General features: G+C 56.2%; 13 protein-coding genes across 13 annotated transcripts; 4 read left to right on the top strand and 9 right to left on the bottom strand.

Moving 5' to 3' along the window:
- Positions 1-34: 34 nt before the first annotated feature.
- On the bottom strand, positions 35-1,097 carry BDY17DRAFT_332589 (uncharacterized protein; the record flags this gene model as incomplete). Its single annotated transcript, XM_033737896.1, has 3 exons — positions 326-1,097; positions 62-265; positions 35-39 (listed from the first exon to the last, which is right to left on the bottom strand). The coding sequence occupies exons 1-3, from the start codon at positions 750-752 to the stop codon at positions 35-37; spliced, it is 636 nt and encodes a 211-aa protein (XP_033591684.1). The 5' UTR covers positions 753-1,097.
- Positions 1,098-1,361: 264 nt separating this feature from the next.
- Positions 1,362-2,897, top strand: BDY17DRAFT_246883 (uncharacterized protein; the record flags this gene model as incomplete). Its single annotated transcript, XM_033730765.1, has 1 exon — positions 1,362-2,897. The coding sequence occupies one exon, from the start codon at positions 1,362-1,364 to the stop codon at positions 2,895-2,897; it is 1,536 nt and encodes a 511-aa protein (XP_033591685.1).
- Positions 2,898-2,928: 31 nt separating this feature from the next.
- BDY17DRAFT_96908 (Isochorismatase-like protein) lies at positions 2,929-3,763 on the bottom strand. The gene is made up of 2 exons (XM_033738894.1): positions 3,206-3,763; positions 2,929-3,146 (listed from the first exon to the last, which is right to left on the bottom strand). Exons 1-2 carry the CDS (start codon positions 3,599-3,601, stop codon positions 2,961-2,963), a joined length of 582 nt encoding a protein of 193 aa, XP_033591686.1. The 5' UTR covers positions 3,602-3,763; the 3' UTR covers positions 2,929-2,960.
- Positions 3,764-3,805: 42 nt separating this feature from the next.
- Positions 3,806-4,757, top strand: BDY17DRAFT_96903 (RmlC-like cupin domain-containing protein). Its single transcript, XM_033738893.1, has 3 exons — positions 3,806-4,214; positions 4,272-4,382; positions 4,434-4,757. The coding sequence occupies exons 1-3, from the start codon at positions 3,969-3,971 to the stop codon at positions 4,581-4,583; spliced, it is 507 nt and encodes a 168-aa protein (XP_033591687.1). The 5' UTR covers positions 3,806-3,968; the 3' UTR covers positions 4,584-4,757.
- On the bottom strand, positions 4,656-5,605 carry BDY17DRAFT_308570 (uncharacterized protein; the record flags this gene model as incomplete). The annotated part of the gene is made up of 2 exons (XM_033735226.1): positions 4,656-4,875; positions 4,935-5,605. 2 exons carry the CDS (start codon positions 5,603-5,605, stop codon positions 4,656-4,658), a joined length of 891 nt encoding a protein of 296 aa, XP_033591688.1.
- An 880-nt stretch (positions 5,606-6,485) lies between these two features.
- On the top strand, positions 6,486-8,615 carry BDY17DRAFT_247442 (uncharacterized protein; the record flags this gene model as incomplete). Its single annotated transcript, XM_033730821.1, has 2 exons — positions 6,486-8,297; positions 8,376-8,615. 2 exons carry the CDS (start codon positions 6,486-6,488, stop codon positions 8,613-8,615), a joined length of 2,052 nt encoding a protein of 683 aa, XP_033591689.1.
- A 709-nt stretch (positions 8,616-9,324) lies between these two features.
- BDY17DRAFT_97057 (uncharacterized protein) lies at positions 9,325-11,008 on the bottom strand. The gene is made up of 6 exons (XM_033738895.1): positions 10,622-11,008; positions 10,525-10,569; positions 10,398-10,467; positions 9,754-10,342; positions 9,624-9,691; positions 9,325-9,561 (listed from the first exon to the last, which is right to left on the bottom strand). The coding sequence occupies exons 1-6, from the start codon at positions 10,763-10,765 to the stop codon at positions 9,359-9,361; spliced, it is 1,119 nt and encodes a 372-aa protein (XP_033591690.1). The 5' UTR covers positions 10,766-11,008; the 3' UTR covers positions 9,325-9,358.
- Positions 11,009-11,387: 379 nt separating this feature from the next.
- BDY17DRAFT_292973 (uncharacterized protein) lies at positions 11,388-13,274 on the bottom strand. Its single transcript, XM_033732912.1, has 4 exons — positions 12,951-13,274; positions 12,772-12,881; positions 12,360-12,706; positions 11,388-12,302 (listed from the first exon to the last, which is right to left on the bottom strand). Exons 1-4 carry the CDS (start codon positions 13,065-13,067, stop codon positions 11,869-11,871), a joined length of 1,008 nt encoding a protein of 335 aa, XP_033591691.1. The 5' UTR covers positions 13,068-13,274; the 3' UTR covers positions 11,388-11,868.
- BDY17DRAFT_292977 (uncharacterized protein) lies at positions 13,275-15,815 on the bottom strand. Its single transcript, XM_033732913.1, has 3 exons — positions 15,754-15,815; positions 14,644-15,670; positions 13,275-14,576 (listed from the first exon to the last, which is right to left on the bottom strand). The coding sequence occupies exons 2-3, from the start codon at positions 15,533-15,535 to the stop codon at positions 13,618-13,620; spliced, it is 1,851 nt and encodes a 616-aa protein (XP_033591692.1). The 5' UTR covers positions 15,536-15,670; positions 15,754-15,815; the 3' UTR covers positions 13,275-13,617.
- Positions 15,816-15,831: 16 nt separating this feature from the next.
- BDY17DRAFT_292978 (uncharacterized protein) lies at positions 15,832-17,272 on the bottom strand. Its single transcript, XM_033732914.1, has one exon. The coding sequence runs from the start codon at positions 17,209-17,211 to the stop codon at positions 16,162-16,164; it is 1,050 nt and encodes a 349-aa protein (XP_033591693.1). The 5' UTR covers positions 17,212-17,272; the 3' UTR covers positions 15,832-16,161.
- Positions 17,273-17,308: 36 nt separating this feature from the next.
- Positions 17,309-18,106, bottom strand: BDY17DRAFT_292979 (uncharacterized protein). Its single transcript, XM_033732915.1, has one exon. It carries the CDS (start codon positions 18,046-18,048, stop codon positions 17,404-17,406), a length of 645 nt encoding a protein of 214 aa, XP_033591694.1. The 5' UTR covers positions 18,049-18,106; the 3' UTR covers positions 17,309-17,403.
- A 605-nt stretch (positions 18,107-18,711) lies between these two features.
- BDY17DRAFT_292981 (uncharacterized protein) lies at positions 18,712-19,659 on the bottom strand. Its single transcript, XM_033732916.1, has one exon. It carries the CDS (start codon positions 19,268-19,270, stop codon positions 18,806-18,808), a length of 465 nt encoding a protein of 154 aa, XP_033591695.1. The 5' UTR covers positions 19,271-19,659; the 3' UTR covers positions 18,712-18,805.
- Positions 19,660-19,731: 72 nt separating this feature from the next.
- On the top strand, positions 19,732-22,006 carry BDY17DRAFT_292982 (uncharacterized protein). The gene has a single exon (XM_033732917.1). It carries the CDS (start codon positions 19,867-19,869, stop codon positions 21,745-21,747), a length of 1,881 nt encoding a protein of 626 aa, XP_033591696.1. The 5' UTR covers positions 19,732-19,866; the 3' UTR covers positions 21,748-22,006.
- Position 22,007: the final 1 nt, after the last annotated feature.

The following is a 22,007-nucleotide window of genomic DNA, read 5'->3' on the forward strand; positions in this document are numbered from 1 at the left end:
CCCATCTCAGTCCGGGTTTATTTGAGATCCGCTCTCATCCTGGTATTGCGGGACACCACACCAGGCTGGCCATACGACGACCAGTCGAACTCTTCGACCTTGACTACTTTGAAGCCGTGCTTTTTGTATAGCCCTACAGCCTTCTCACCCGCCTCGAGAAAGGCCGGCACACCGTCCTTTGCCGCCTGCTCCAGCCCCCATTGCAGAATCAGCCCCGCGGCACCATTTCCACGAAAAGGTGCGCGAGTTTGAATGGTGGTTAGCACTAGTGTACAGTCAGTGGCAGCACATACAGGCAGTTTAATAACACTACGCCACCACTCACCCCAACATAGCCCTCTATCCATCCAGTCCGGTCGATCTGCGAGGACCTTGTCGAGGAAATCACAATACAATGCCTTCCCAAACTCCGGCGGAAACGCAGCAGGATCATCCCGATCTTTCAACCCGGCATATTCCAAGTTGAGGTGTGTCATCCCCGGGCCATCGGGGTAGCGGTGCCATCGGCCGAAAGCAATCATCTCGTCATCAGCATCCCGGTCGACGACTTTGATGAAGCGGCATGTCGGGTCGTTCTCCAGGTACTCTTTTTGCTGCTGGCATGACCACTCGGCACGTGCCTGCGCGTTGGCTTCTGTCTCGGGCCAGGCGGCTCGCAGCAAAGGGGCGCAGAGGTCGCCCTTGTCTGCGCCGTAGATTGTTTTGGCCTTTTCGAGATCTGCTGGCGAGGCTAGCTGCGCTTCGAGCTTCATTTTGCTGCGGGCGGAGTTCGGCTGGGAGTAGGTATGTGTGGAGATCAGATGCGATAGGGCCAACTGAAGCCCTTGAATAGAAGCGAGAATGGTGGAAGGGGCAGACAAAAAGCAATAGATATTGTAGCAATCTGGCACGACTTCGATTTGTGGAAAAGGAAACGTTACATACGTATACCTGGCCCGGAATGAAAGGAAAGTCTCGGTATTCCGCTCTCAGGCTGCCGCATACTAACAATTTGTATGGCGGAGTAGCGCGTCGGAGTCAGCGTCCTCGATAGGCCCCCATCGTACAGCAAGTGTCGGGGTACCCTCGATTCGGCGTAGCACAGCAGAAGCATCAATATGATAGCGGTAAGTGAAGTGACTGGTTGCTGTCGTTCGCTCATGCCTGAGGCGTCGAAGTCGAGGTCCGTCTTTGGCGTGGTCCAAGCGCGTGGGGGCCACATTCCTTCTCGAAGCTTCACCAAACCTCAGTTGCTACAAATAATGCTTCTCAAGTCTTGTCGAAAGCCATCTAAACGCCTCAGCAATTCGACAAGCGGCATTTGAAGATCAAGGTCCAATCACACTCCTCCTCGCCTTACGATCAGCCGGCAGCCATCCACAATGCCCGTCGACTACAGCAAATGGGACGCCCTCGAGCTCAGCGACGACTCGGACATCGAAGTGCACCCCAACGTCGACAAGCGTTCCTTCATTCGGGCCAAGCAGAACCAAATCCACCAGCAGCGTCAGGAGCGGAAGCACCGCATCACCACGCTCAAATACGAACAGGTTGTCAATGACGGTTTACTGGCACGCATTGATGCGCTGTTGAAGAGCCTCGATGAGCACCAGAAGGATGTAGAGGGCAAGCAGGAGGCGGGCGATATTGATGAAGTGGTCTTTGACGCTTTGACGGATGTCAATAGCGATGGCAGTTTGGGGTCCGACCACCCGCCTATGCCGCCTGAAGGGGTGCATACTCAAGAAGAGAGGCCGAGTTATAGTAAGATGATGGGAGCGCTGATTGATCAGGTGAAGACGGAGGTGGATAAAGACATATCAGCTGCTGGGCCCACTCGATATGCAGCATATGTCAAAGAAGTAGGAGGACATAAGACCAAAGTGCAGGGCTTGCAGAGGGATCTAAAAGTGGAACTCGCCAAGTTGGAGAAGGAGGAGGGCAGCAAGATCACGTCGGAGTCAATACAAACGGGCTTCAACAGCTCGCACGTCGCCAAGGCTGTCCCAGTCACTGCTTCTTCGACCGCAAAGAAATCGCAGCCGGAGCTACTCAATCCCTCCCGTCCGGGTCAGATGCAAGGTGCGGAAACAACCGGCTCAGAAGCGGACATTGAAGACGCGGCTCTCGACCCTGCTCCTGGCGAGGACTTTGATCCCGACATGGAAGCCTCGCCTCTGGCCAAGAAGTTTGGCAAGATCAAATTCGGTGACTACCGGGCCTCTCTTGACTTCCTCGGCTCCAACCCCCAGGTCCTCGCTGAGAAAGAGACTGATGGTCTACTGGTCGAAGCTTTCAACGCTCAGTCAAGCGCGAAGAACAGGAAAGATGAGGAGTATGCTCGGCAATGTGTGCATCAAGCGTTGTTGTTGCAGTACTGTCGTCAGCTCGGCCGGGATGGAGTTGGACTGTTCTTCAAGCGGATCCAGACGCAGAACCATCAAGCACGGAAACTCTTCCTGGATGATGTGAACACCACATATGCTCGGATCAAAGAGCGAACTGCGGAGCTGGCCAAGATCAAGGACGATGAGGGCGAGAAAGAGCAGATCCAACTACATGCCGTCGATCCGGGGACTAGCATCAACATTGTCACCCCACCGCCACTCGATCAGTGCCAGACAGACGATGAGAGGGCGTCGAGACAGATCTTTGACACCTTCCCGCCGGGCCTGCAGCGTGCGTTGCAATCTGGCTCGCTGGACAAGGTGAATGAAGTATTGGGGAAGATGTCGGTGGACGAAGCGGAGCAAGTGGTGGAGCAGCTCGGGAATGGAGGCATGCTGAGCTTAGAGCAAGGGGTCATTGATGCTACTACCGACGAGGGAAAGAAGCAAATGGAGGAGATTGAGCGGACGCGCAAGATGCCTGGGCAGTCGAATGTGGAGACTGTGCAAGAGGTCGAGGAGATGGATTAAAGTGTCTGTGGAAAGACTGATCGTAGCGAGCGTGGTGAAGGCCAAGAAGCATATACCGCCACACTACTTGATGTCGTTGCTCTGTACGACAGTCGCAAACGCATCTCCAAGCTCGTGCATCACCATCTTCGACACCTCTGCGCCGGAAGCGCCGGGAATATCTCTATCCCCAACACAGTCCTCTGCAATCAACACGTCATACCCCAGACGAGCACCATCGCGGGCAGTAGTGGAAACACAAACATGCGCCTAGCAAAACCAATCAGTCAATTTCAGAGGCTCGAGATCAAGGAAAAAATGAGACTCACCATATACCCCGTCAAAACAATCTTCCCCCCCGCACCCCCCTTCTTCAAATGCGAATCCAAATCCGTCTCGGCGAAACTGCTCGGATGCTGCTTCTCCACCACATGCTCGCCGCCCTTGGGCTTCAGCTCGTCAAACTCCTCGGCGAGGTTCGTCGAAGGCGTGAAGACGGGCGCGCCGTCGGGCACGACGTGCTTGACGTGCACCACCTTGCCGTCCGCGTCGCGGTACTTTTGCAGCAGGGCGGCGATGGCTTTCCGCGAGGCGCCGGCGTTGGAGACTTTGAGTTTGCCTTCGGCGTACTCGTTTTGCGCGTCGATGATGACGAGCGTGCTGTCTTTTGGACTGGCGGTTGAGGGGGGCACGCCGAGGAGTTGGCGGAAGGACGAGGCGGACATTGTTGGTTGTGTTGGTGGGGTTGAATGGGTTGGGTTTTGATTTGAAGTGAGTTGGGGTTATTCGAGATTTGAGTAAAAGATAACAGAGAACTACAGAAAAAATGGTTGGAACTGCGACAGATGCAGTAGTTTTTTGATGTGATCATCAATGGCGTAGCTTGCGTCTGCCCCGCCATCCGGGCGACTGGGTAGAAGGGAGTAGTGGGGCAGCTCCAGACTCCAGCCATCCACCGCTTTCCATCCCGGCAGTTGAGAGCAAGACGTTCACCTGCAACCACTCTAGCGCCCTTTGCACGTGTTTCTACAGTACTTCACTCGTCCAAAAGCGTAAATTACAGAGCAGCCGGCATTCGAAAGACCCCCAGCCATGGCATACCACTCGCATCCACACTCCCACGACGACATCCCGCCTCCGCCCACAGAAGGCTGGAAGAACGAGGGCGTGCGCGTGATCCCCGCCAACTCGCTCGACACCAACACGCCGCAAACGCCAGGCATGAACCGCGCGGCGGCCATCAACTTCGCGCGCGTCGGCGCCCAGAAGATCTGGGCGGGGACGGTGCACATCCACGCCAATGCGAAGACGGGCGCGCATCATCATGGGCATTTGGAGGTTTGTCGTTCCTGCTTTGCCTGGTTGGACAGGAGCTTGCTGACGGTGTGAGGGTAGAGCGTGATTTATATTGTCAAGGGCAAGGCGCGCATGCGTTGGGGAGAGAAGCTGGAGTTTACTGCTGAGGCTGGGCCGGGGGATTTCATCTATGTGCCGCCTTATGTGCCGGTATGTCTTGACGACCTTACTGAAGTAATGGAAGACTAACCGTACTCGCAGCATCAAGAGATCAACGCCTCGCCCGACGAGAAGCTAGAGTGCGTGCTGATGCGCAGCGATCAGGAGGCCGTGGCAATTAATCTGCCAGACGTCGTGCCGGTGGAGATGCCGGAGGATGTCAAGTGGATAGATCCTACCCATCCGCATTGATTAATTCTACGAAGTGAGTATATAGCATAACTGCAATGCGGTGACATTCAATTAGACTAGCCTCGCTTCCCGTCATTCCCCCTCTTCATCATCGTCAACAGGGTTCTTGAAGTGAATTGCCATGCGGTGAAAGACGGTATTGTCCTCTTCAAACTCGGGGAACCACTTCATCGAATACTCGCGCTTAAACTTGCTCGCGCGCTGGGCATCTTCTTTTTCATCACAAAAGTGCTTGGCGGCCATGGTTTGTGCGGTTTCCTCGCCAACAACAGCGCTCTGGGAACGATCGAGGCTGGAGCGAATTAAGTTAGCCACTAGCCCAGTGCATAGTGCAAGCAGTGTGAATCTTACGAGGGGACTGTCAGTTGACGCGAGGGGTCGAGGAAACCCTGGAACGACGTGCACGCGAACAGGGCGGCGCGCGAGGTGATGAACTGGCGCACGGCCTTCCGCGACGTGTCCATGCAGAACTCGAATATCATCGTTTCCGGATCGAAGTGGTTAATTGCGGGTTCCAGGCCATTGCCGATTTCAATTTCAGCCTCGAGGACGTGGATGTCGAGGGAGCGGAGGAAGGCTTTGTCCACGTCGGTGTACAGGGGATCTTGGGCGAACAGTGCAAGCGGGCCGCCGTCGCGCAGCTGAGCGACGTGACGGGAGGTGTCAACGAAGACGGCGAATTGGAGTAGACTTCGCTTCCTGTTGGTCAAGTTGATTCTGCTGAAGCTGCCCGTTGCGAAGCAGATGGCTTTGGTGATGAGCCAGGCGTGCCCATCAGGCTGATATTCCTTCAGCATGCGGTGGTATTTCTTGCGACATGAGCTTTGCTTCCAGGTGGCGAGATTGCTTTCGAACTGCTTCGTGATGCTGGCGACGGTGGCGTCGTTGTCCTCGGCGTTTTGGGTATACATGGTACATGTAGCTTCAGAGGCTGCACCACGATTGCGGTGGCCACGGCCACTTCGCTTCACTTTAAACCAGCCATCATCTTCCAGGCCAGTAGGAGGTTTCAAGCTGTCCATGATTGACTATACTGTGTTGGAAACACCTTTTCCGAGCTTGCTGTCAGGGCGGTGAGGGCATCAGCCTTGGGGTGGGAGGATGAGGGAATGAAAGAAGTAGGGAAGGCATATTGGGGCAGGAGCTGGATAGAATGGTGGCAAGCAGTGTACACGTATGTGCTTGACTTGTAGCACGTTGGACTCCGTTGATGTATGCCCGACCGGACACACTGTGAGCCGTTGCGAGGGATTAAATGTCGTGTGAGGTTGGGCCATCGAATATTGATGCATGATATCGAAAGTGCTCCAGTCTACCGTGTCGTGCTGAATTGTGCAGAGAGATGTCTAACATTACCGCATTAGGAAGGCGCGTCCATCTTGCCACCATCATCGCCGACCAGCCGAGGAGCATCGCGCCATGCCTTTGCGTGTGCCCTCTGAGACTCCCTTGACTCCTTCATTCCTGTCTGTTGACGACTCTTCGCCATCTCATGGCTGGAATCACTTCATCATAGACCGTCTCTTCCATCCTCTACACCCTCGACCACCTCCTAAGCACTCGAGAACGTGCCGCTTCCTGACCTCCCCACGCCGAGGGCCCAGCTTTATCATTCTCCACAAAATCTAATCTGATCCAATTTTCCTGTGGTGGGGACCTCTGGCTGAAGGTAATTCCGTCTCTGCCGAACTCGCTCGCTTTTGCAGCCCGCTCGTCACCATCCCGCCGCCCCAGCATAGCCCCGGCAAACCTCCATCCGTGGAAGGGTCTTGAATGATGCTTTAATCATCGCCCACTTCCTCTACTGACCTCTATCATGGATTAGACACTACTTCTTCACTATCAACACCCCCCTCTCCCCTCTTCGTCCCCCCCGCCCTTCATTTTGCCACGCCCGGCGAAATGTCCGCACACCAGACCGACCAGCCGTTCATACAGCGCACTTCCTTTTCCACCACATTGGCCCACCGACACAAAAGCATACCCAACAGCTCTTCGAGTGACCCCAACAACCCCGTCCCCTGCGAGCCCAAGAGCACTCTTCGACCCGTCGCCACCATGCCGGGCCAAGACAGCGTCGAGTCGAGCCCTCGGAGTAGTGGCGACACTAGAGACATCCTCAACGACGACTCGAGCGATCTCGACACCGACGCGTCCACTCCGCCGCAAGTGTTCCTTGATGGCGAAGCAGAAGAGAAGTCAGACAAAATGGCCCCTCTCCCACGACGCATGTCCGAATCGCAAAGTCAGCCACGCATCAGGAGAGCAAGCGTCACCTATGGCGCCAACTCCGAGGAGATTAAGCGTCTGCTCGGCGATGGAAAAGGCACAACCTTCTTGGAGAGATACTGCTGCGGAAAGGGCTGCTGCAAGCTGCAAGCACTACGCCCGACGGAACAGGTCTCCATGCCCGCCCTCGACAACGACGCTTTTCGCTTTCTCGGCGTCAGCATCGAAGGCCTCAACCTCGACACCAACCTGACCCAGCTCCCGGACATGCCCGAGCAAAACATCACTTTCTCATCAGTCCGAAGAGACTCCATTCCTGACAAGTTCCCGGCCGAAGCGCGTCACCGTCACGACGCAGAAACCGTACGAACGTACCCACCCGAATACATGAAACCTCATCCACCTTACAGCATCTTCAACGCACCCGTTTACGGCGCTCGCGAGCTCACCAAGCCCGGTGCGGAAAAGCGCACCTTCCATTTCGACATTGATGTCACCGACTACCCCGAGGAAGGCGGTGTAGATTTCAAGGTCGGCGGTGCTGTTGGCGTCTGTCCACCTAACGATCCCGCCGTCGTCGAGGAGCTCCTAGACCACCTCGGCATTCCGCGATTTCAACGAGACAAGCCCATCCGACTCCACACCAAGGGCGGAAGATGGCCTACGATCTGGGGAGACGAGGACAGCAGAGAGCTTCTCACCACTCGAAGAGAAGTGCTAACGTGGACTATCGACATCTCTTCCACGCCTCCCACCAAACCGCTTCTCCGAACACTGGCAGAGCACGCCACAGACATTAACGAGAAGAAGATCCTCAACTACCTTTGCTCCGCCCAAGGCCAAGCAGCCTTCTGCGACCTCCGCACCGGCGCACACATCACCCTTCAGCAACTTCTCTACGCCTTTCCCTCGTCCAAGCCCTCCCTCGAGGAACTCTGCAATGTCTCCACCCAGCTCATGCCCCGCTTCTACTCCCTCTCCAACGACCCTCACGTCTCCTCCGCTCGTGACGGCCTAGCAGGCCGCCGCCTCATCGAAACCGCCGTCACCATCCACGAAACCCCCGCCCAAGCCGGCACATTACGCACAGGCGTCGGCTCCGGCTTCCTCGAACGCATCGCCAAAAAGTTCATCCAAGCCGAAGTAGACGCCGAGGCATCAGGAGACCCGTCCAGCACTCCCGGCGCCGCCGGCCGCGCCCTCAACCTCCAGATCCCCATGTTCCGCGGCCTCATGGCCAACCCGCTGTCCAAGGACTACATCACCGACGGACCAATGGTGCTCATCGGCGCGGGTGTGGGCATGGCGCCTTTCCGTGGCTTCATCCTCAATCGTCTGAAGAACGCCAACTGCGCCAACAAAATCTGGCTCATCCAGGGCATCCGCGACAGCATGCTTGACGAAATCTACCAGGGCGAACTCGGCGACCACGAGCGCGAGATCAAGAAAGTAGTGCAGAGTCGTGCGCAAACCGAAGCGCCGCCCGTATCGGCCGACGAGGCGAAGGACGGCGCGAACAAAGACGACAACACCGCGCTGCTGAAGAAGGAGAGCAAGCAACAGCGCAAAGTGGCCAAGTACGTGCAGGATGAGGTGCGCCTGCAGGCCGACGTGGTGTGGTTCGTCATCAACTCGCTCGACGGCCGTGTTTTCGTTTGCGGGTCTACGAAGGGTATGGGCGAGGGCGTGGAGCGCGCGCTCATCGATGTGGCGATGGATAAGGGGAATCTGGACCTCGAGACTGCGCGGCAGTTTTGGAAGGATAAGCAGGATGGCGGGCAGTATATTGCCGAGACGTGGTGATTTCTCGTATTACGGTTTTTTTTAATCTCATGAGCGATGGCGTGTCATGGAGGGATGAGGGAAATGAATCATCTAGGGGCGTTTGCTTGGGGATTCACGATGGCAGGGACGGGCGGCGTCTGTGATGAGGCCGATCAAGGATCACGATGGAGTTCGATATTACAGAAACATTGTATCATGCCTTGATCTATGAAACTTCCAATGGACGTGCGAAGTGGGATCGTAAAGCGAACCGGGTGGACTGGGCTGTCGAGCCTCCTTGATGGTAGCGTAGCGTGCCCTCTGGCGCCCCTTGATCTAGTGTGCAACGATTGCTTCAAAGACGGGTCGACATCGTAGTAGCAACCGCTCCCTGAAAATCGCGCTGGAATCAAGGCATGCTCGAACGATCCGTTCGTGGCCGTCAAGCAGTCCAACCACTCGTGCAGAAAACAGTCTATAGTAGAAATGGGATCAGGCGCCGACTGCGTGCGGTTTGGAAAGGTCCTCCGCAGGCTGGGGTGGGAACGAATGACAAAAAGAAGAACGGATCCAGCTGGTGGAGGTGCGAGACAAGGATATAAGATATGGACGGAACGATATCAGAATTCCACTCCCGCGCAGTAAAGCAATTAGAAAGATCCATGAGCAGGCTGGCATACAAGCGCACATCTTCCTTCCGAGTCGGGCTGGATAGACGAACAAGCACAACCTCTCGGTCGGCGGTGGGATTCCACGCGGTGGCAGGTAGTGAGCCGCATCTCCTAGTGTCTCCTACCGCCATGGCGGCGTTGCCGTTCTCGTTCTCGTTCGCGGTCACGCTCACGTTCGCGATCGGAATCACGCTGTTGAGGCGGCGGAGGTGGTGGTTGTTGCATTCCGTAATCGGGTTCGCGGCCCTGCGGAGGGTATCCTTGATCCGGCTGTTGTCGGTATTGCTGCTGCTGCTGTTGGGGATTCGGGATGGCTGAGCCATCGGCCAGTCAGTGCCTTTGAAGGGTGCGGAACTTGGGCAAGCGGAGCACTTACGCCGACCGAATTGGTCACGCTCGTATTGAGGCTGCTGTTGCTGCTGCTGCTGTTGTTGCGGCGGGTAGCTACTATGCTAGTCAGTCGCCAAGCAACGACCACGATACGATCGATCATCGCAGATGCGAACCTTGGAGGCGGTCCATGGGTCATTGAAACCGGGCTGGGATAGCCATTATTATACTCCGCCTGCTGCTGGCCACCATATCCAGGCTGAGTGCCGGGTCTTTGATTCGGATCCTGGCCACGCTGAGGCTGGGGCTGCTGCCGGCCATAGTATCCCGGATCAGGTCCGCTCGTCGCCATCATCCCGGGCTGTCCATATCCGGACGTGATGGCAACGTAGTGCTGCCCGTCTTGCCTATATCCCGGCGGTGGCCCTGGGGGATGAGGGCCACGCTGACCCGCTCTGTCCTGGGGGTGCGCATTCACATCATAGCGACCCTGGCTATCGGGCTGGCCATACATGTTTGAATCCGGCATATAGAATGGCTGGTTCATGCCTTGCGGAGGGTAACCGCCATGGCCTTGGTCGGGAGAGAACTGGCCGCGATTGTCCTGCGGGTTGTAATTCTGGCCGGGATGGTTTTGCGCGCGTGGGTCCATTTGCATGGGCTCTCCGGGGTGTCTCATCTGGCCGCCGTGCCTTTGCGGTTGCATGGGATAGTCATCTGCCTGGTCTGTATTCCGGGCGAAAGTGGACGAATCGACGTATTGGCCTGCCGTTCGGTCAGCCGCCGTGCACTTTGTTTCCCGCTCGTTTGGGGCTCTTACCTCCCGCACCGTTGTGACGCTGCTCTTGATTCCATCGCACTGTGTTTGCCTTGAGGTCTTCAATCATTGTCTATCATAGAAGGTCAGCATTTAGGCCGTGAGACGCTGAGATATTAGGCAGCCTTACAGATGTGAGGTTGCGAAAAGCCTTGATCCAGTAGCCCGGGACACCCTGTCGCAGGACGAGTTAGGTATGTAGGCAAACTTCACAGCAGAAGACTGACGTTGAACTCCCCGGTTCCAACTCCGGGACGGACAGTTGCATCGTTTCCAAGGTACCTTTGGATGTCCGCAGAGATCACGTATCTGTCAATGCCCTCTCCCGGAGTGAACCAATTGTGGAGGACTTGTCCACGGCGAGAAGACATGCTTGCGGGAGAGGAAAGCAAGACTCTGCAGAAAGAAAGAGAACCACGGGTCGGAGCGGTGAGTGGTAAGATGCCCGGAACACGAGAATTGCAGCCTGGTATAGTAAGTCCGCAAAGCAGTTCTCCTTTTCTTCCGTGGCTTGAGCGGATCTCCGAGGGTTGAGACGACCCGATATGGGAGCAGAGGCGAAATCAAGAGACTATACTGCGCGAGTGCACGAAGGATACTCACACTTCAGAGCCAGTGCCGGGAATGGAGGTAGAATTCACGCAGCCGTATCAGTGGATGTCTTCGCTCTTTGCGTTCCCTGATGGTCTGGACGGACAGGCACACGCGGTGAATGACCTGGGTGGGATGAAGAGAACGAAATGAAGGAACAAAAGATCCCGAAGGGCCAGGTGGGAGCGAGGTATGCCTGATAACCGGGAACGGACGCCTTCCTCGGGCTAGAGCAGTTCACACGGCGATCCGACGGGAAGCAGAGGGATGATTGGTGCAGGTTGCGTTGGCAGTGCGGCCCAACCGCCGAATGACCGTTTGAAACCGGTGAAGAACCTCAGATTGGAAGAATCAGGAAGTCGATACCTGGCTCACGTTCGCTCAGATGTCGTTGGAAGCTTCAGAGGGAGGCAAGCAGGCACAGTGAGGGGATACATCTGGTGTATGTGTTCATTCTGCGCGTCTTTCCAAAAGGCATGCGTCCATGATCAGGTGGAAGGAATCGCGCGATGACACGCATCTGCGTACGATGCCGCGCTGAGATTGGTGGAGGAGAAGGTGGCAACGTGGATGCATTGATGCCCAACACTACCTTACCTTGCTTACCTTGCCCTGACCACCCGGTTGGGCATGAATATCAGGCACGGGACTTCTTGCTACTGTTTGGCCTACTTAGGGTTGGAACCGCTTGGGAGGCAGCAATGGCTGGCAGTGTTGCGTTCAAGAGATGTTTGTTGTGGATGTAGATGTGGAGGTACTTCGCTTCATCTCCCTCTGCCCCAGATTCGGCTGTTTCGCTCACGTGACCGTTCACGTGCAGCCTTGTGCCACGACTCACGTTCCTAGTACAGCTACATGCGTTCCTCCTACAGCTACATGTACCCTACAGCCTCGACTCACTCACAGCCTGCACCTTGAATCCCCACCGCGGCGCATGCAAACGAACCTCCGTTCCATCACCTTCAGCCTTGACAGAAATCCCCACCTCGTCCTTCGTCAACTTAACCAGCCGTCCAACATCCTGGTGCGTGAACCCGCCACCATCAATAGGGAAGAGTTCCACAGCCGCGCCGTTAGTGAGGCCCGTCGGATCGTTACCATCGATATTCAAGTCTTTGTCCGTAAACGCCGCGCCCAGAATCGCCGGCACAGCCACTGCGCTCTCCAACGTGACGGGCTGCGGTGCAGCTGCCTTTGCCTCTTCTAATGCTTGTGAAAAGCGCTGGTGCCAGCTGTACACTTTAGGGAAAATCTCCTCGGAGATGATGTCGCGCGGCGGCGTGAGACTTGTGATGATCCATTCAATAGCCCAGAAACCTGTGATCGCCAGTCAGCCCGACGATACACTGGACTCCCCTTCCGGGCGTCTCTCACCTTCCAGATCTGCCAGCGAAGGCTTCTCAGTGGCACCAATCCACTTCCTCGAATCGTGCAAAAGCGATTCCAGAATGCCAAAACACTCCCTGACGTGCACCAACCCCTCAGGTCGCGACTTCATCGCGTCCTCCAGCGTCCAGTTCGGGCCGTAGAAGCCCGCGCGGTCCTTGTGGAAAGCTTCGCTCCGGATATTCGGGTTGTCGGGCAGGATGGTAACAGCGTGATTGAAGAGGCTGGCGTCTATCACTAGTTTGTTCAATAGCGAGGCGAGGCCCGCCGTTTCTGGGGTTGAGAATGCTGGGTGTTGGTCTGAGGCCGGGAAGAGCTGTTCGAGTCGGTGGATTCTATCCAACCATATCAGCGAAAGGTATTTCAATGACTGCTAGTGCTTTGAGAGGGTGCATCGAACATCATCCGCGTATCAAGGTATACATCCCGCCCAACGGCCATACTAGGCGTTCGACGATACTTGATCCCGAGAGCCTTGAGATCCGGCCGGGGCATGATAGACGGTTGAATCTGGTCGGAAGTCAATGTCTACTCCCGTACGGTCGATTGACCGTTGCAGTAATCAAAACAGAAACGTACGCATTCTGCATATGCGATGCGGCGAAAGGCGAGGTACCATCGCACTCTTCTGGCGTATGGCGAGCGCTCGTAGTGGAAGAGGACGATGCCGTTGGGCGGTTGTGCGGTGCTGGCCATTGTCAATTGATGTAAGAGTAGACGAGCTATAGGTCAAGATGTTGTGGCCAATATGGAAAGGATATAAGTAGAGTGTTGCGTGATACTCGTTAACCGCGGAAGACGGTCGCCGTGGGCAGCCCCACCGATTCCTCGCACCGCCACGTCGGTCAAGGCTTAACATCACCTCACCTGTGGATCTTGTAGCTTCAGTGTCAAGACGGAAGACGTCCAAGAGCGTACGAAGGAACAAGAGCGGGACATGTGTACAATCACCAATTCTGTTTCTACTCCACTGCCACAGCTATGTACACCGTCCCCTCGCAACTCCATCTCCCAACTTCCACCCACAATCTTCATGCCGCCTCCTCTGTTCAATTCCCCAAGTATGATTTTCAATCTTATTCTTCTATGCAAGAGCGGAGCGAAAAATCCAAGAACAGAAACCCAGAAATCCGAGCAAAACACCGCGCCAAATGCAATCTGTACGAACAAAACGAAAGCAATCGCAAGACCGCAGATTTCCAAGAGAGGAGGAAAAAGGCCTTGGGAGAATCGGATCACACAAAGGTCATCCGCCCTGCCGATCCCGCGATGTCGTCCCAACGCCCACCGGGGGCGGCGAGTAGTAATCGGCGGGATACTGGTCGTCCGGGCCCATCGGCTCGTACTCATCCCCGTACTCCTCGTCGTCGTAATACTCATCGCCGTCTGGCGGGAGCAAATTCGGATCGTATGGCTGCTGTTGCCCAGCGCCACCCGCAGCGTTCAGGTTCGCCGCAGCAGCGGAATTGGCGTTGTTGGTATTCCCGCCACCCTTCTTGCCGCCCTTCTTCCCCTTTCGATTCTTCGCCTTCGCCTTCTCCAGCAGCCTCCGCTTCTCCTCTTGCCGCTTCCGTTCGCGGCGATCTTTGATTTCGTATTGCCGGATCAAGGCCAGCGGCTGCACGCCAAAGATGGATTCGTATTCGCAGAATTCACAGATCCACATGTTGTCTTTGGTGGGGCGGTGGTGGTAGTTGCTGTACTCTTGTTGCAGTCGTCGTTGACGAGCAGCGTGCGCATACTCTCGAGAAGGCCGACGGCGGAGTTTCGGGGCGGCCGGGAGGGGTGGTGGTTGAGCTGCTTGCTGCGGTGGTAGGCTGTTGGGCGGTTGGCGTCCGGCAGGCATCTGGGCCGCTCCGTTTGTTTGGCGCAGCGACGGCGTGCTATGCGCGCTAGACGCTCCAGATCCTTTTGGACCAGGAATCTGACCGTTCATGTTGCCCCGAGCGTTGCCCGACTGTCCAGCGTAGGGATTTTGAAATGCAGCGATAGCGGCTGCATGTTGGTCCACCATTTTGGTGGCACTCTCCGATTCTACGCTAAAGGTGAACTGTGTCTTGGAATTTGTGGGCGCTGCGTCGTTTGATGTGGCCGTTTGCAATAGTGAAACCAGCTCTTGTCCCTTTTGGGGTGTCATGGATCCCTGTTCCGCGGCACTCTTGATGGCTTGGGAGATGATCCCGCCAGTGTTTTCGATCTCGGCATCTAATCGTGAGGGGTCTCGTTAGTCTTGTTCGTTCATGAAAAAGCGTGTTGTAGGGAACGCGTTTACCAGAAGCGCGCTTCATCTCTCCACTACTTCTGGCTGGCATGCGGGGGTGGTAGCCGTTGACAGAGTTCATGCTGGAAGATGCCAAGGGCCTTCGAATGCCATGATCACTCCGCCCATTCTGCCTCCCATACCGGCCTCGTCCAGCACCACTGATGCCCGTGCCGGCCCCAGCACTGGAAGACGCAGGCATTGGAGGATAATATTCACCCTTCGCCGCTGTTGCACCATCCCTAATCGCATCCATTGTGCCATCCAAAGGCCCATTCAACCCCAGACTTGCCATCTCCGCGCTCAAGTGTGTCTGATGCATACTTGAAGCCGCCGAGAGCGGAATTTTGCGCTTCTTCTTATTGCTCGTGTTCTCAAAGCTTTCGTAGCCATCTGCACTCGATGCCGCCGAAGCTGAAGGAGCCGCCTTCGCGGCCATCAGTCGGCGCTGCACGCTGTCGAGCACGGTATCGGCGACGGTGCCGTTCGGGGTGGGCGAGGCGTAGCGGAAGTCGGGATGGTCGAATTCTATTTCTTCATCACCGCTGTCCACCTCCTCCCCACACGTGCAGTGACTGTGCATCGCCGTCTCGTGGTGTGGGTGGTGTGCATGGTGCAAGTACTGCTCGTGCACGGCGAGCCCGTTGCTCATCCTGCCGTGCAGGTTGCCACCCGGAGCTGCATTCTCTTTGCCTCCAAAACTCAACACCGGGCTCGCGGGGACAGGATCGGGAGGGTAGGTGATGGAGGAAGCTTGCTCGGGCGAGAGCTTGGCCTTCAGTCGACTCCTGGGCAACGGCCTGATGGCTCGCTCGGGGAAGAGGGGCGATGCGGTGTCGGGGGATCGAGCGATGGATAGGGATGGGGACGTCGAGAACGGCGGTGGGCTAGTTGCGGTAGCCATGTTCCAAATCCTCCCCTCTCCAGACGCAGTACTCTTGCTGACTGCCTCCAAAACCACCGTCCCAGGATGAATCTGCTGCTTGCACTGTCCAGCAAAGGCACACGACAGTTGAAATCGAGGAGATTACAAAGCACACTGTGCGAGGATTAGCATCGCTGCGCCGGCCCAATCCATCGGGCTTGCTGCTCCTCCGCCTCGTGCAGCTTGGGTCGACTCACAATCTATCCGCGGGACCAGAGGCGATGCGGTGCCGAGTGATTCGCAGGGGTGATGTCTTCCCTTTCTCATTGACAGCTGTTGGACTCGATATCGTCCGGATTAGACTTTCGGCGGTCTGTGCTTTCGGTAAATTGGACCGCGCACACGTCCACCAACAACTGTGGTTGACTTTCTATCCGCCGACATCACGTTGTTGAATCTATAACTGCCTCCTCAGCACACACTGGCACCGCTCAGTCTCACAAGGCATTCCTCTATTGTCATCTTAATCGCAAACGCGACTGGTGGTGCTTCGTCAACCCCCTGATCGATGACGCCACGAAACGCCAGGTTGTTTGCTCGTATTCCCTGCCTCAGGCTGTTGTACGGACCTTCAGGCAAGGTATGCTCATCTCACACATGGTCTCTCAATTTCCAGCCTTACTTCCCTCCTTCGTCCCTTCCACATCCCAAATCTCCTCCTTCTCAGAAAGCATTTCCCAGCAAATCGATGGGAGGGCATCAGACCAAGCTTCCTTCGCTACGCTTTTCTTCCGCGGCTTCTCCTGCTCTTCTCTGCTCAGACCGTGCGCGAAAATTCGAGCGGCTCTCACGCCCACATACTCAGCCATGATCTGGTGCAACAGCAAAAGCTCCGCATTCACTTCTTGCAACCACATGGCCACCATCAGCAGCCTGCGCTCCACCCACGAGAAGTCGTCCGGCTTTGAAGCGGCACGAAAAGCCACAGAGACCTGTCGAAGCGTGTGGTCAATCACGCCGATGCTTTGAATCATCCACGGCAGCTCCCGGTAGTCGATGATGGTGAATTCCAATCGTGCGCAACTCCGGGCGAGAGCTGGAATGTAGTTGTCGAAGATGACTTGTGACGGAAGGCTGTGGTAGAGGATGCCTAGATTGCGGTAGGTGCTTGCGGCGTTGATGGCGTGGACGCGGAGTGTCGCGTACTCTTTCAATCTGTTCTCTTGAGACTCTTGCGGTGACGGTTCGCGAGTGGTGATTGCGGTCGTGGCTTGTGAAGGGGAGGGATCTGCATTGCTGGAGGCTGCCCGGTAACTCATGCTGGTCGATGGATGGAGTAGCGAGTGTTGTGGGAAACAATAGGCGCGCTGTGTCGTCTCTGAAGGCTGTTGATTGTCGATGGAATTCTTGCTTTCCGAAGAACCGATGGCGACAGGTTCGACGGTACACTCATGCTCTCGCCTGGTCGGACGGAAAGTACGACGCCAGCAGATTATGACAGGCAAGAACGAACAGTATGTAGAAGGGAACGATCGAGAGAGGGTTGACATGGCGTCTCTGTTCGACAAGTGAGACACACGCGCCTCCTTCAACCAGAGGGCTTGCTTGAAACAACAAGGAAGACGCCAGAAGGAGTTCTTTGTCACTCCAGAGGCCATTCCTGATCGAATCGCCAGCCAGAATGTGTCTGAACTTCGTGAGACTTTAAAACGCATACTCGACCGCGATGATCGCGATTACCCTCATGCTAAATGCATAGTCCCCTGCTTCCAGTGCCCAGAAGCTTTTCAAGAGTATGGATGGTAGCCTACCTAATCCGGCAGACTCCATACCCCTGTGATATCTCTTGCCATCGCCCAGCTTCATCACTTTCCTCAGTGCAGTCTTCCCCATCTCATTGCCAGAGGTTACTCCGAGATATTCCAACGCCGACGCATCGAATTGAGAAGCCTATCGGAGGACCTCATCTCATCAACCTGAGGGTTATCCTGTTCACCCGCCGCGAAGGGTTGAATATGCTGTGCCCATGGAATGCCATCATATTCATCATCGCCATCCCACGCTCTCAATGGTTCCGGATCAACGTACGCGTCGAGTGCGCGAGCCGGATCAATTGTTGGAGCTGGACGCTGCAGCTGTCCGCGCTCTGCTGCCCGACTCGCTCGCGCCAGCGCTTGGCCATACTCTGACGCGGGATCGACGTTATCATGAACGGGATCAGGCCCATCTTCTGTCACCTCCGACCCCTCCCAATCAAGCCTCATGCGATCCGCTTCCATCTCGACGGTCATCTTGTACGCTTCGTCTGCCGTCGCAGATCCGATTGCGAGAGCACGCTTGACCTCCGGCAGCCCCATCACCCACGCTCGCACTTCTCGATATTTGTCGGGCATGCGGGCGGGCGAGTCTGGGATTCCCATCTGCTCTTCATCCATGCCATCGTCAGACTGTGCCGACATGTTTTCGATGAACTGGTCCACATTGATGACAAGGTCTCTCAGCTGATGATAGAGGGCACTGCATTCCGCGTAGTGGCTCTGCGCGCCGCTCATGTCTCTTTCCTCGCGCAGCGCTCCCTTTCCCGCGCACAGCTCGTCCCACCACAGACCCTTGAGCTCTCGAATCTGCTCCATAGCGCGCAGCGCCTGAGGTTGATCGTTTTCGCCGTCTGCAACGAAGACTCGCTGGAGCCCTGGCATTTCGGGGTGGCGTTGTACGATGTCCTCACGGCTTGTACGGGGGAAGTGAAACCAGCCTAGGCCGACGTCTCGCAGGAGGGCCTCGCACAGGGCGATGTTTTTGCTGATGATTTTGAACTTCTTCGACAGGCGGATGAGGGCTCGCTCCTGGATGTCGGGCTCGCGGAACCTTCGCACCAGCTCGGCGATGAATTCGTCCATTTGAGCCTCGGATGGCTGGCTGGTGGGGAGATTGGCCATGTTGGCGACTGCGGTACCCAGGCTGCTGATGCTGTAGTCTCGTGTGTAGGCATCTTGGGGGAAGAAGACGCGGGTATGAGTATTCTTTTGAGAGTGCTGGTGAATGAAGACGCTGGCGAATGACGACGGGTGAATGAAGAACGAAACATTATGGCATATGTGCACTCGCTTTCGAGCACAATGGCAGGGTGTAATGGAGGCGGCACGACAGTGAATAGGAAGTGACTTACGCGTCATTAGTTGCACGGCGAACACATCCATGGTGAATGCGTTCACCATGAACTCGTCGGAGGGCATAAAGCTGCAGACCTCTGGCCCCGAAACTTGAATGCACCATCCTTTTCTCAAACTTAACTTTCTGGATCCCACTTCATTGACTCTTCACCACCGCAAATATGACGAGTCCAGCAAAGACATGCACCTTCGAACACTGCTTGAGGCGTGCCACGCACGTCAGTGGCATCAGCAACAAGGCGTTATGCATCAGACACCTGGGCACGGAGGCGAGAAAGAAACACCATGACGAGCACTTGTGGAAGCTGGATGACGAGCAGTTGTGTGAGCCGGGCAAAGAGGGGAAGAAAGAAGACAATTGGGAGTCGAATAGAAAGAAGGTCATGGAGATGAAGAAACACCATGAGGAGCAATTGTTGAAGAAGCTCTCGAAGCTGAAGATTGGGGAGGCCAACCGCCGTCCCCACGCTCGTCGCTCGAAACTGTAGTGCCATAGTGGCGCAGACAGGGTGTCGCGGGAGATGCTGCAACGCAAGAGAGACTTCATGCGAAGGACAGAGTGTGGTGGGAAAGGATACTGTTTGTTAATCGATATGGGCATCTCCGTTGCGATAGCCGTTAGATGCTATTTAAATTAGTGGAGACGAGGAGGTTAGGGTTTCTTATACGTCGGCAATTCTGCAGCAAAGCAAATGTATGAGTACGAAGCGTCCACTCAGAGCCGGGACGTCCGCGCCTCCACGGCCCGGGGGGTCGGGTGGGAAGGGGATGTAGTGGAGGTATGCATGACGTGAATATCAGGCTGACGTGGAGCGCCGGCCACTCGGATGCCAAGGACGCGAATCATGGCGAAAGGGGGAGGGCTACAACGTGGAGTGACATCGCGGGATGAATGCGAGGAGCGAGAGACGATGATTGCCGGCGTCGTAAAGGCATACGGGATGAATTTAGAGCCAGCAGTTTAGAAAGGGGCCGTTTGGTCTAACCCCTTTGGGCGTGTGCAACAAGCTTCCTGGGTGGGTCCGGGGGTGAGACGCAACGATTCTTTCGTGTCCGCCATCGCGCAACTTCATCTCACCCCCCCTCGCGTGCTTCCACCTGCTTCTGCTCATCGTAATGGCCCGATAGCCTCTCGCTGGCCTCTTACATCTCGAACGAAGAGGCCAGCATATTCTTGCGGCTCCTCGTCCATCCAAAATGGGCTTCAAAACGCCACTTTCCAACCGTTTCGCGCAGCTGCTGATTCTTGCTGCCTGCCTGATCCTCGCCATCTGGCTGCTCGCGCCAACAACGCGTTTGACGCCGCACATCGACCTTCCCACTGGCATCTCTTGGTCAAGACCAAAGCCTGTCGACGCCGAGGCTGCGAGCGGGCCTCCGGACGTGTCACCTACCGTGCACCACCCTATCGACACCCTCATCCAGAGCGCCACCCTCGAGTTCAACAGTCTTCTCTCGAAAGAGACCCTCACCCTCCATGAAGCCGCAGAGGCCTACCGCAAGCGCCGTGGCCGCCAGCCACCACCCCTCTTCGACAAATGGTTCGAGTTTGCCCAGAACAGCTCGGCGGTCATCGTGGAGGACTTCTTCGATCGCATCTATCATGACCTCAACCCCTTCTGGGGCATGCCGGCGAAAGAGATACGAGAGATTGCGCACACTTTCAAGGGCCGCATATCAATAAGAGACGGCGCCGTCAACTGGTGGACGGCCAATCAGCAGCCGGAATGGCTGAGGCAATGGTCGAAAATGATCACTCCTTTCGCGTCGAATCTGCCGGATGTCGACATGCCCATCAACGAGATGGACGAGTCGCGGATGGTCGTCGAGTGGGCAACCATCAATGAGCACATGAAACGGGCGGAGAAAACGAAGCGCATGGTCTCCCAGGCGGAGCTGAAGAATAAATATCAAAGCCTGTCGTACCTCGACGCCAATCCCCCCGCTCCATACGATCCCAAATTCGCCCGCACCGGCTTGTACTGGGAGAAGGCGGTGGTTGGATGCGCGCCAGGCAGCCCGGCGAGGAAGATGAAACTCGACACTGATTTCGCATCTCCGCCTCATTTCGCGGGCAAATACCCCCCCGCCTCCTACGAGGGCTATGTGCGAAACTGGACCCTCACAATGTCCCCTTGTGACAATCCGCATCTCCAAGCACTGCACGGGACCTTTATCGAGCCGCTTTCCATGCAGCACACGAGGCAGTTCTGGCCACTGTTTGGCGGAAGCAAGCTCCCCATGAACAACGAGATTCTGCTGCCGGCTGCGATGTATTGGACCGACGATCCCTTCTACTCCGGTGGCCAAGACCACGGGGAAGCGTGGAGATTGAAAAAGGACAAGCTCGTCTGGCGAGGAGCTGCGTCTGGCGGCCGCAATAAGGCGGACAACTGGCGGCGTTTCCAACGCCACCGATTCGTGAGCATGGTCAACGGCACAACTGTCCGGGAAGCAGAGCTCAACGCGGACGAGCCGCCGCAGAACTTCGTGTTGCCAGCCAAGAACTCCTACCGCCTTGCTGCCATGGCGTCCGATTCCAAGCCGGGCGATTTGGGCGAATGGATCGGCTCGTGGTCGGACGCGGCCTTTGTGCACCTTCTCTGCTTCCCGAAGCCGCCGCCGGAGCATAAGCGCATGTGCGAATACACCGACCCCTACTTCCACGTGGTCGACCGGCTCGCCATGGCCGACCAGTACGACTTCAAGTACCTCCCCGACATCGACGGCAACTCGTTTTCCGGCCGCTACCGCGGCTTCGTCGGCAGCACATCCCTCCCCATCAAAGCCACCATCTACCAAGAGTGGCACGACAGCCGACTCGTGCCGTGGAAGCATTTCGTGCCCATGGACAACACGTTCATCGACATCTACGGTATCATGGAGTATTTTATTGGAAACCACGGCGCGGGCGTTGCCGGGCACGACAACGAGGCCAGGGAGATTGCGCTGGGGGGCAAGAAGTGGGCGGAGCGGGTGTTGAGACATGAGGACATGCAAATCTACGTCTTCCGCCTGCTGCTAGAGTATGCGCGGTTGTGCGATGATGACCGCGAGGTGATGGGATGGAAGGAGTAGCGATACCCATGGGCGTGGATTTGATCGTCGGCGTATCTTGGAGTTTAGGTAGGGTTTAATCGAATTGTTCTGTAACTTCTAGCGTGTGATCGGCCATATCAATGCAAAGAGATACCGTTGGAAAGTCGCTGTGCAATGCTGGTCTGTATCGAACGGTGCTGAGTGTGGCGTCCGGCGTGGCTGGTGCACGGCAAAGACAGGGTCCATCCAGCGCTTGCCTTCATCAAATTATCATCTCAAGTTTTTTGAACAACCCAACA

The sequence above is a fragment of the Neohortaea acidophila genome (assembly GCF_010093505.1).
Source record: "Neohortaea acidophila strain CBS 113389 unplaced genomic scaffold BDY17scaffold_3, whole genome shotgun sequence".
Classification (NCBI taxonomy): domain Eukaryota; kingdom Fungi; phylum Ascomycota; class Dothideomycetes; order Mycosphaerellales; family Teratosphaeriaceae; genus Neohortaea; species Neohortaea acidophila.

Excerpts from the sequence above, each read along its gene's own strand:
- BDY17DRAFT_96908 (XM_033738894.1), bottom strand. The coding sequence starts at position 3,601 with ATGTCCGCCTCGTCCTTCCGCCAACTCCTCGGCGTGCCCCCCTCAACC. Across the intron at positions 3,147-3,205 it reads TTGTTTTGACGGGGTATATG|GCGCATGTTTGTGTTTCCAC; the intron begins GTGAGTCTCATT and ends TGGTTTTGCTAG.
- BDY17DRAFT_96903 (XM_033738893.1), top strand. The coding sequence starts at position 3,969 with ATGGCATACCACTCGCATCCACACTCCCACGACGACATCCCGCCTCCG. Across the intron at positions 4,215-4,271 it reads ATCATCATGGGCATTTGGAG|AGCGTGATTTATATTGTCAA; the intron begins GTTTGTCGTTCC and ends GTGTGAGGGTAG. Across the intron at positions 4,383-4,433 it reads ATGTGCCGCCTTATGTGCCG|CATCAAGAGATCAACGCCTC; the intron begins GTATGTCTTGAC and ends CCGTACTCGCAG.
- BDY17DRAFT_97057 (XM_033738895.1), bottom strand. The coding sequence starts at position 10,765 with ATGTCTTCTCGCCGTGGACAAGTCCTCCACAATTGGTTCACTCCGGGA. Across the intron at positions 10,343-10,397 it reads GCGTCACAACGGTGCGGGAG|GCCAATACGTCGATTCGTCC; the intron begins GTAAGAGCCCCA and ends ACCGAACGGCAG. Across the intron at positions 9,562-9,623 it reads GCGTGACCAATTCGGTCGGC|CCATCCCGAATCCCCAACAG; the intron begins GTAAGTGCTCCG and ends CCGATGGCTCAG.
- BDY17DRAFT_292973 (XM_033732912.1), bottom strand. The coding sequence starts at position 13,067 with ATGGCCAGCACCGCACAACCGCCCAACGGCATCGTCCTCTTCCACTAC. Across the intron at positions 12,882-12,950 it reads GCATCGCATATGCAGAATGC|ATTCAACCGTCTATCATGCC; the intron begins GTACGTTTCTGT and ends ACTTCCGACCAG. Across the intron at positions 12,707-12,771 it reads TACCTTGATACGCGGATGAT|AATCCACCGACTCGAACAGC; the intron begins GTTCGATGCACC and ends ATGGTTGGATAG.
- BDY17DRAFT_292977 (XM_033732913.1), bottom strand. The coding sequence starts at position 15,535 with ATGGCTACCGCAACTAGCCCACCGCCGTTCTCGACGTCCCCATCCCTA. Across the intron at positions 14,577-14,643 it reads AGAGATGAAGCGCGCTTCTG|ATGCCGAGATCGAAAACACT; the intron begins GTAAACGCGTTC and ends CCTCACGATTAG.
- BDY17DRAFT_292978 (XM_033732914.1), bottom strand. The coding sequence starts at position 17,211 with ATGCGTTTTAAAGTCTCACGAAGTTCAGACACATTCTGGCTGGCGATT.
- BDY17DRAFT_292979 (XM_033732915.1), bottom strand. The coding sequence starts at position 18,048 with ATGAGCGGCGCGCAGAGCCACTACGCGGAATGCAGTGCCCTCTATCAT.
- BDY17DRAFT_292981 (XM_033732916.1), bottom strand. The coding sequence starts at position 19,270 with ATGCCCATATCGATTAACAAACAGTATCCTTTCCCACCACACTCTGTC.
- BDY17DRAFT_292982 (XM_033732917.1), top strand. The coding sequence starts at position 19,867 with ATGGGCTTCAAAACGCCACTTTCCAACCGTTTCGCGCAGCTGCTGATT.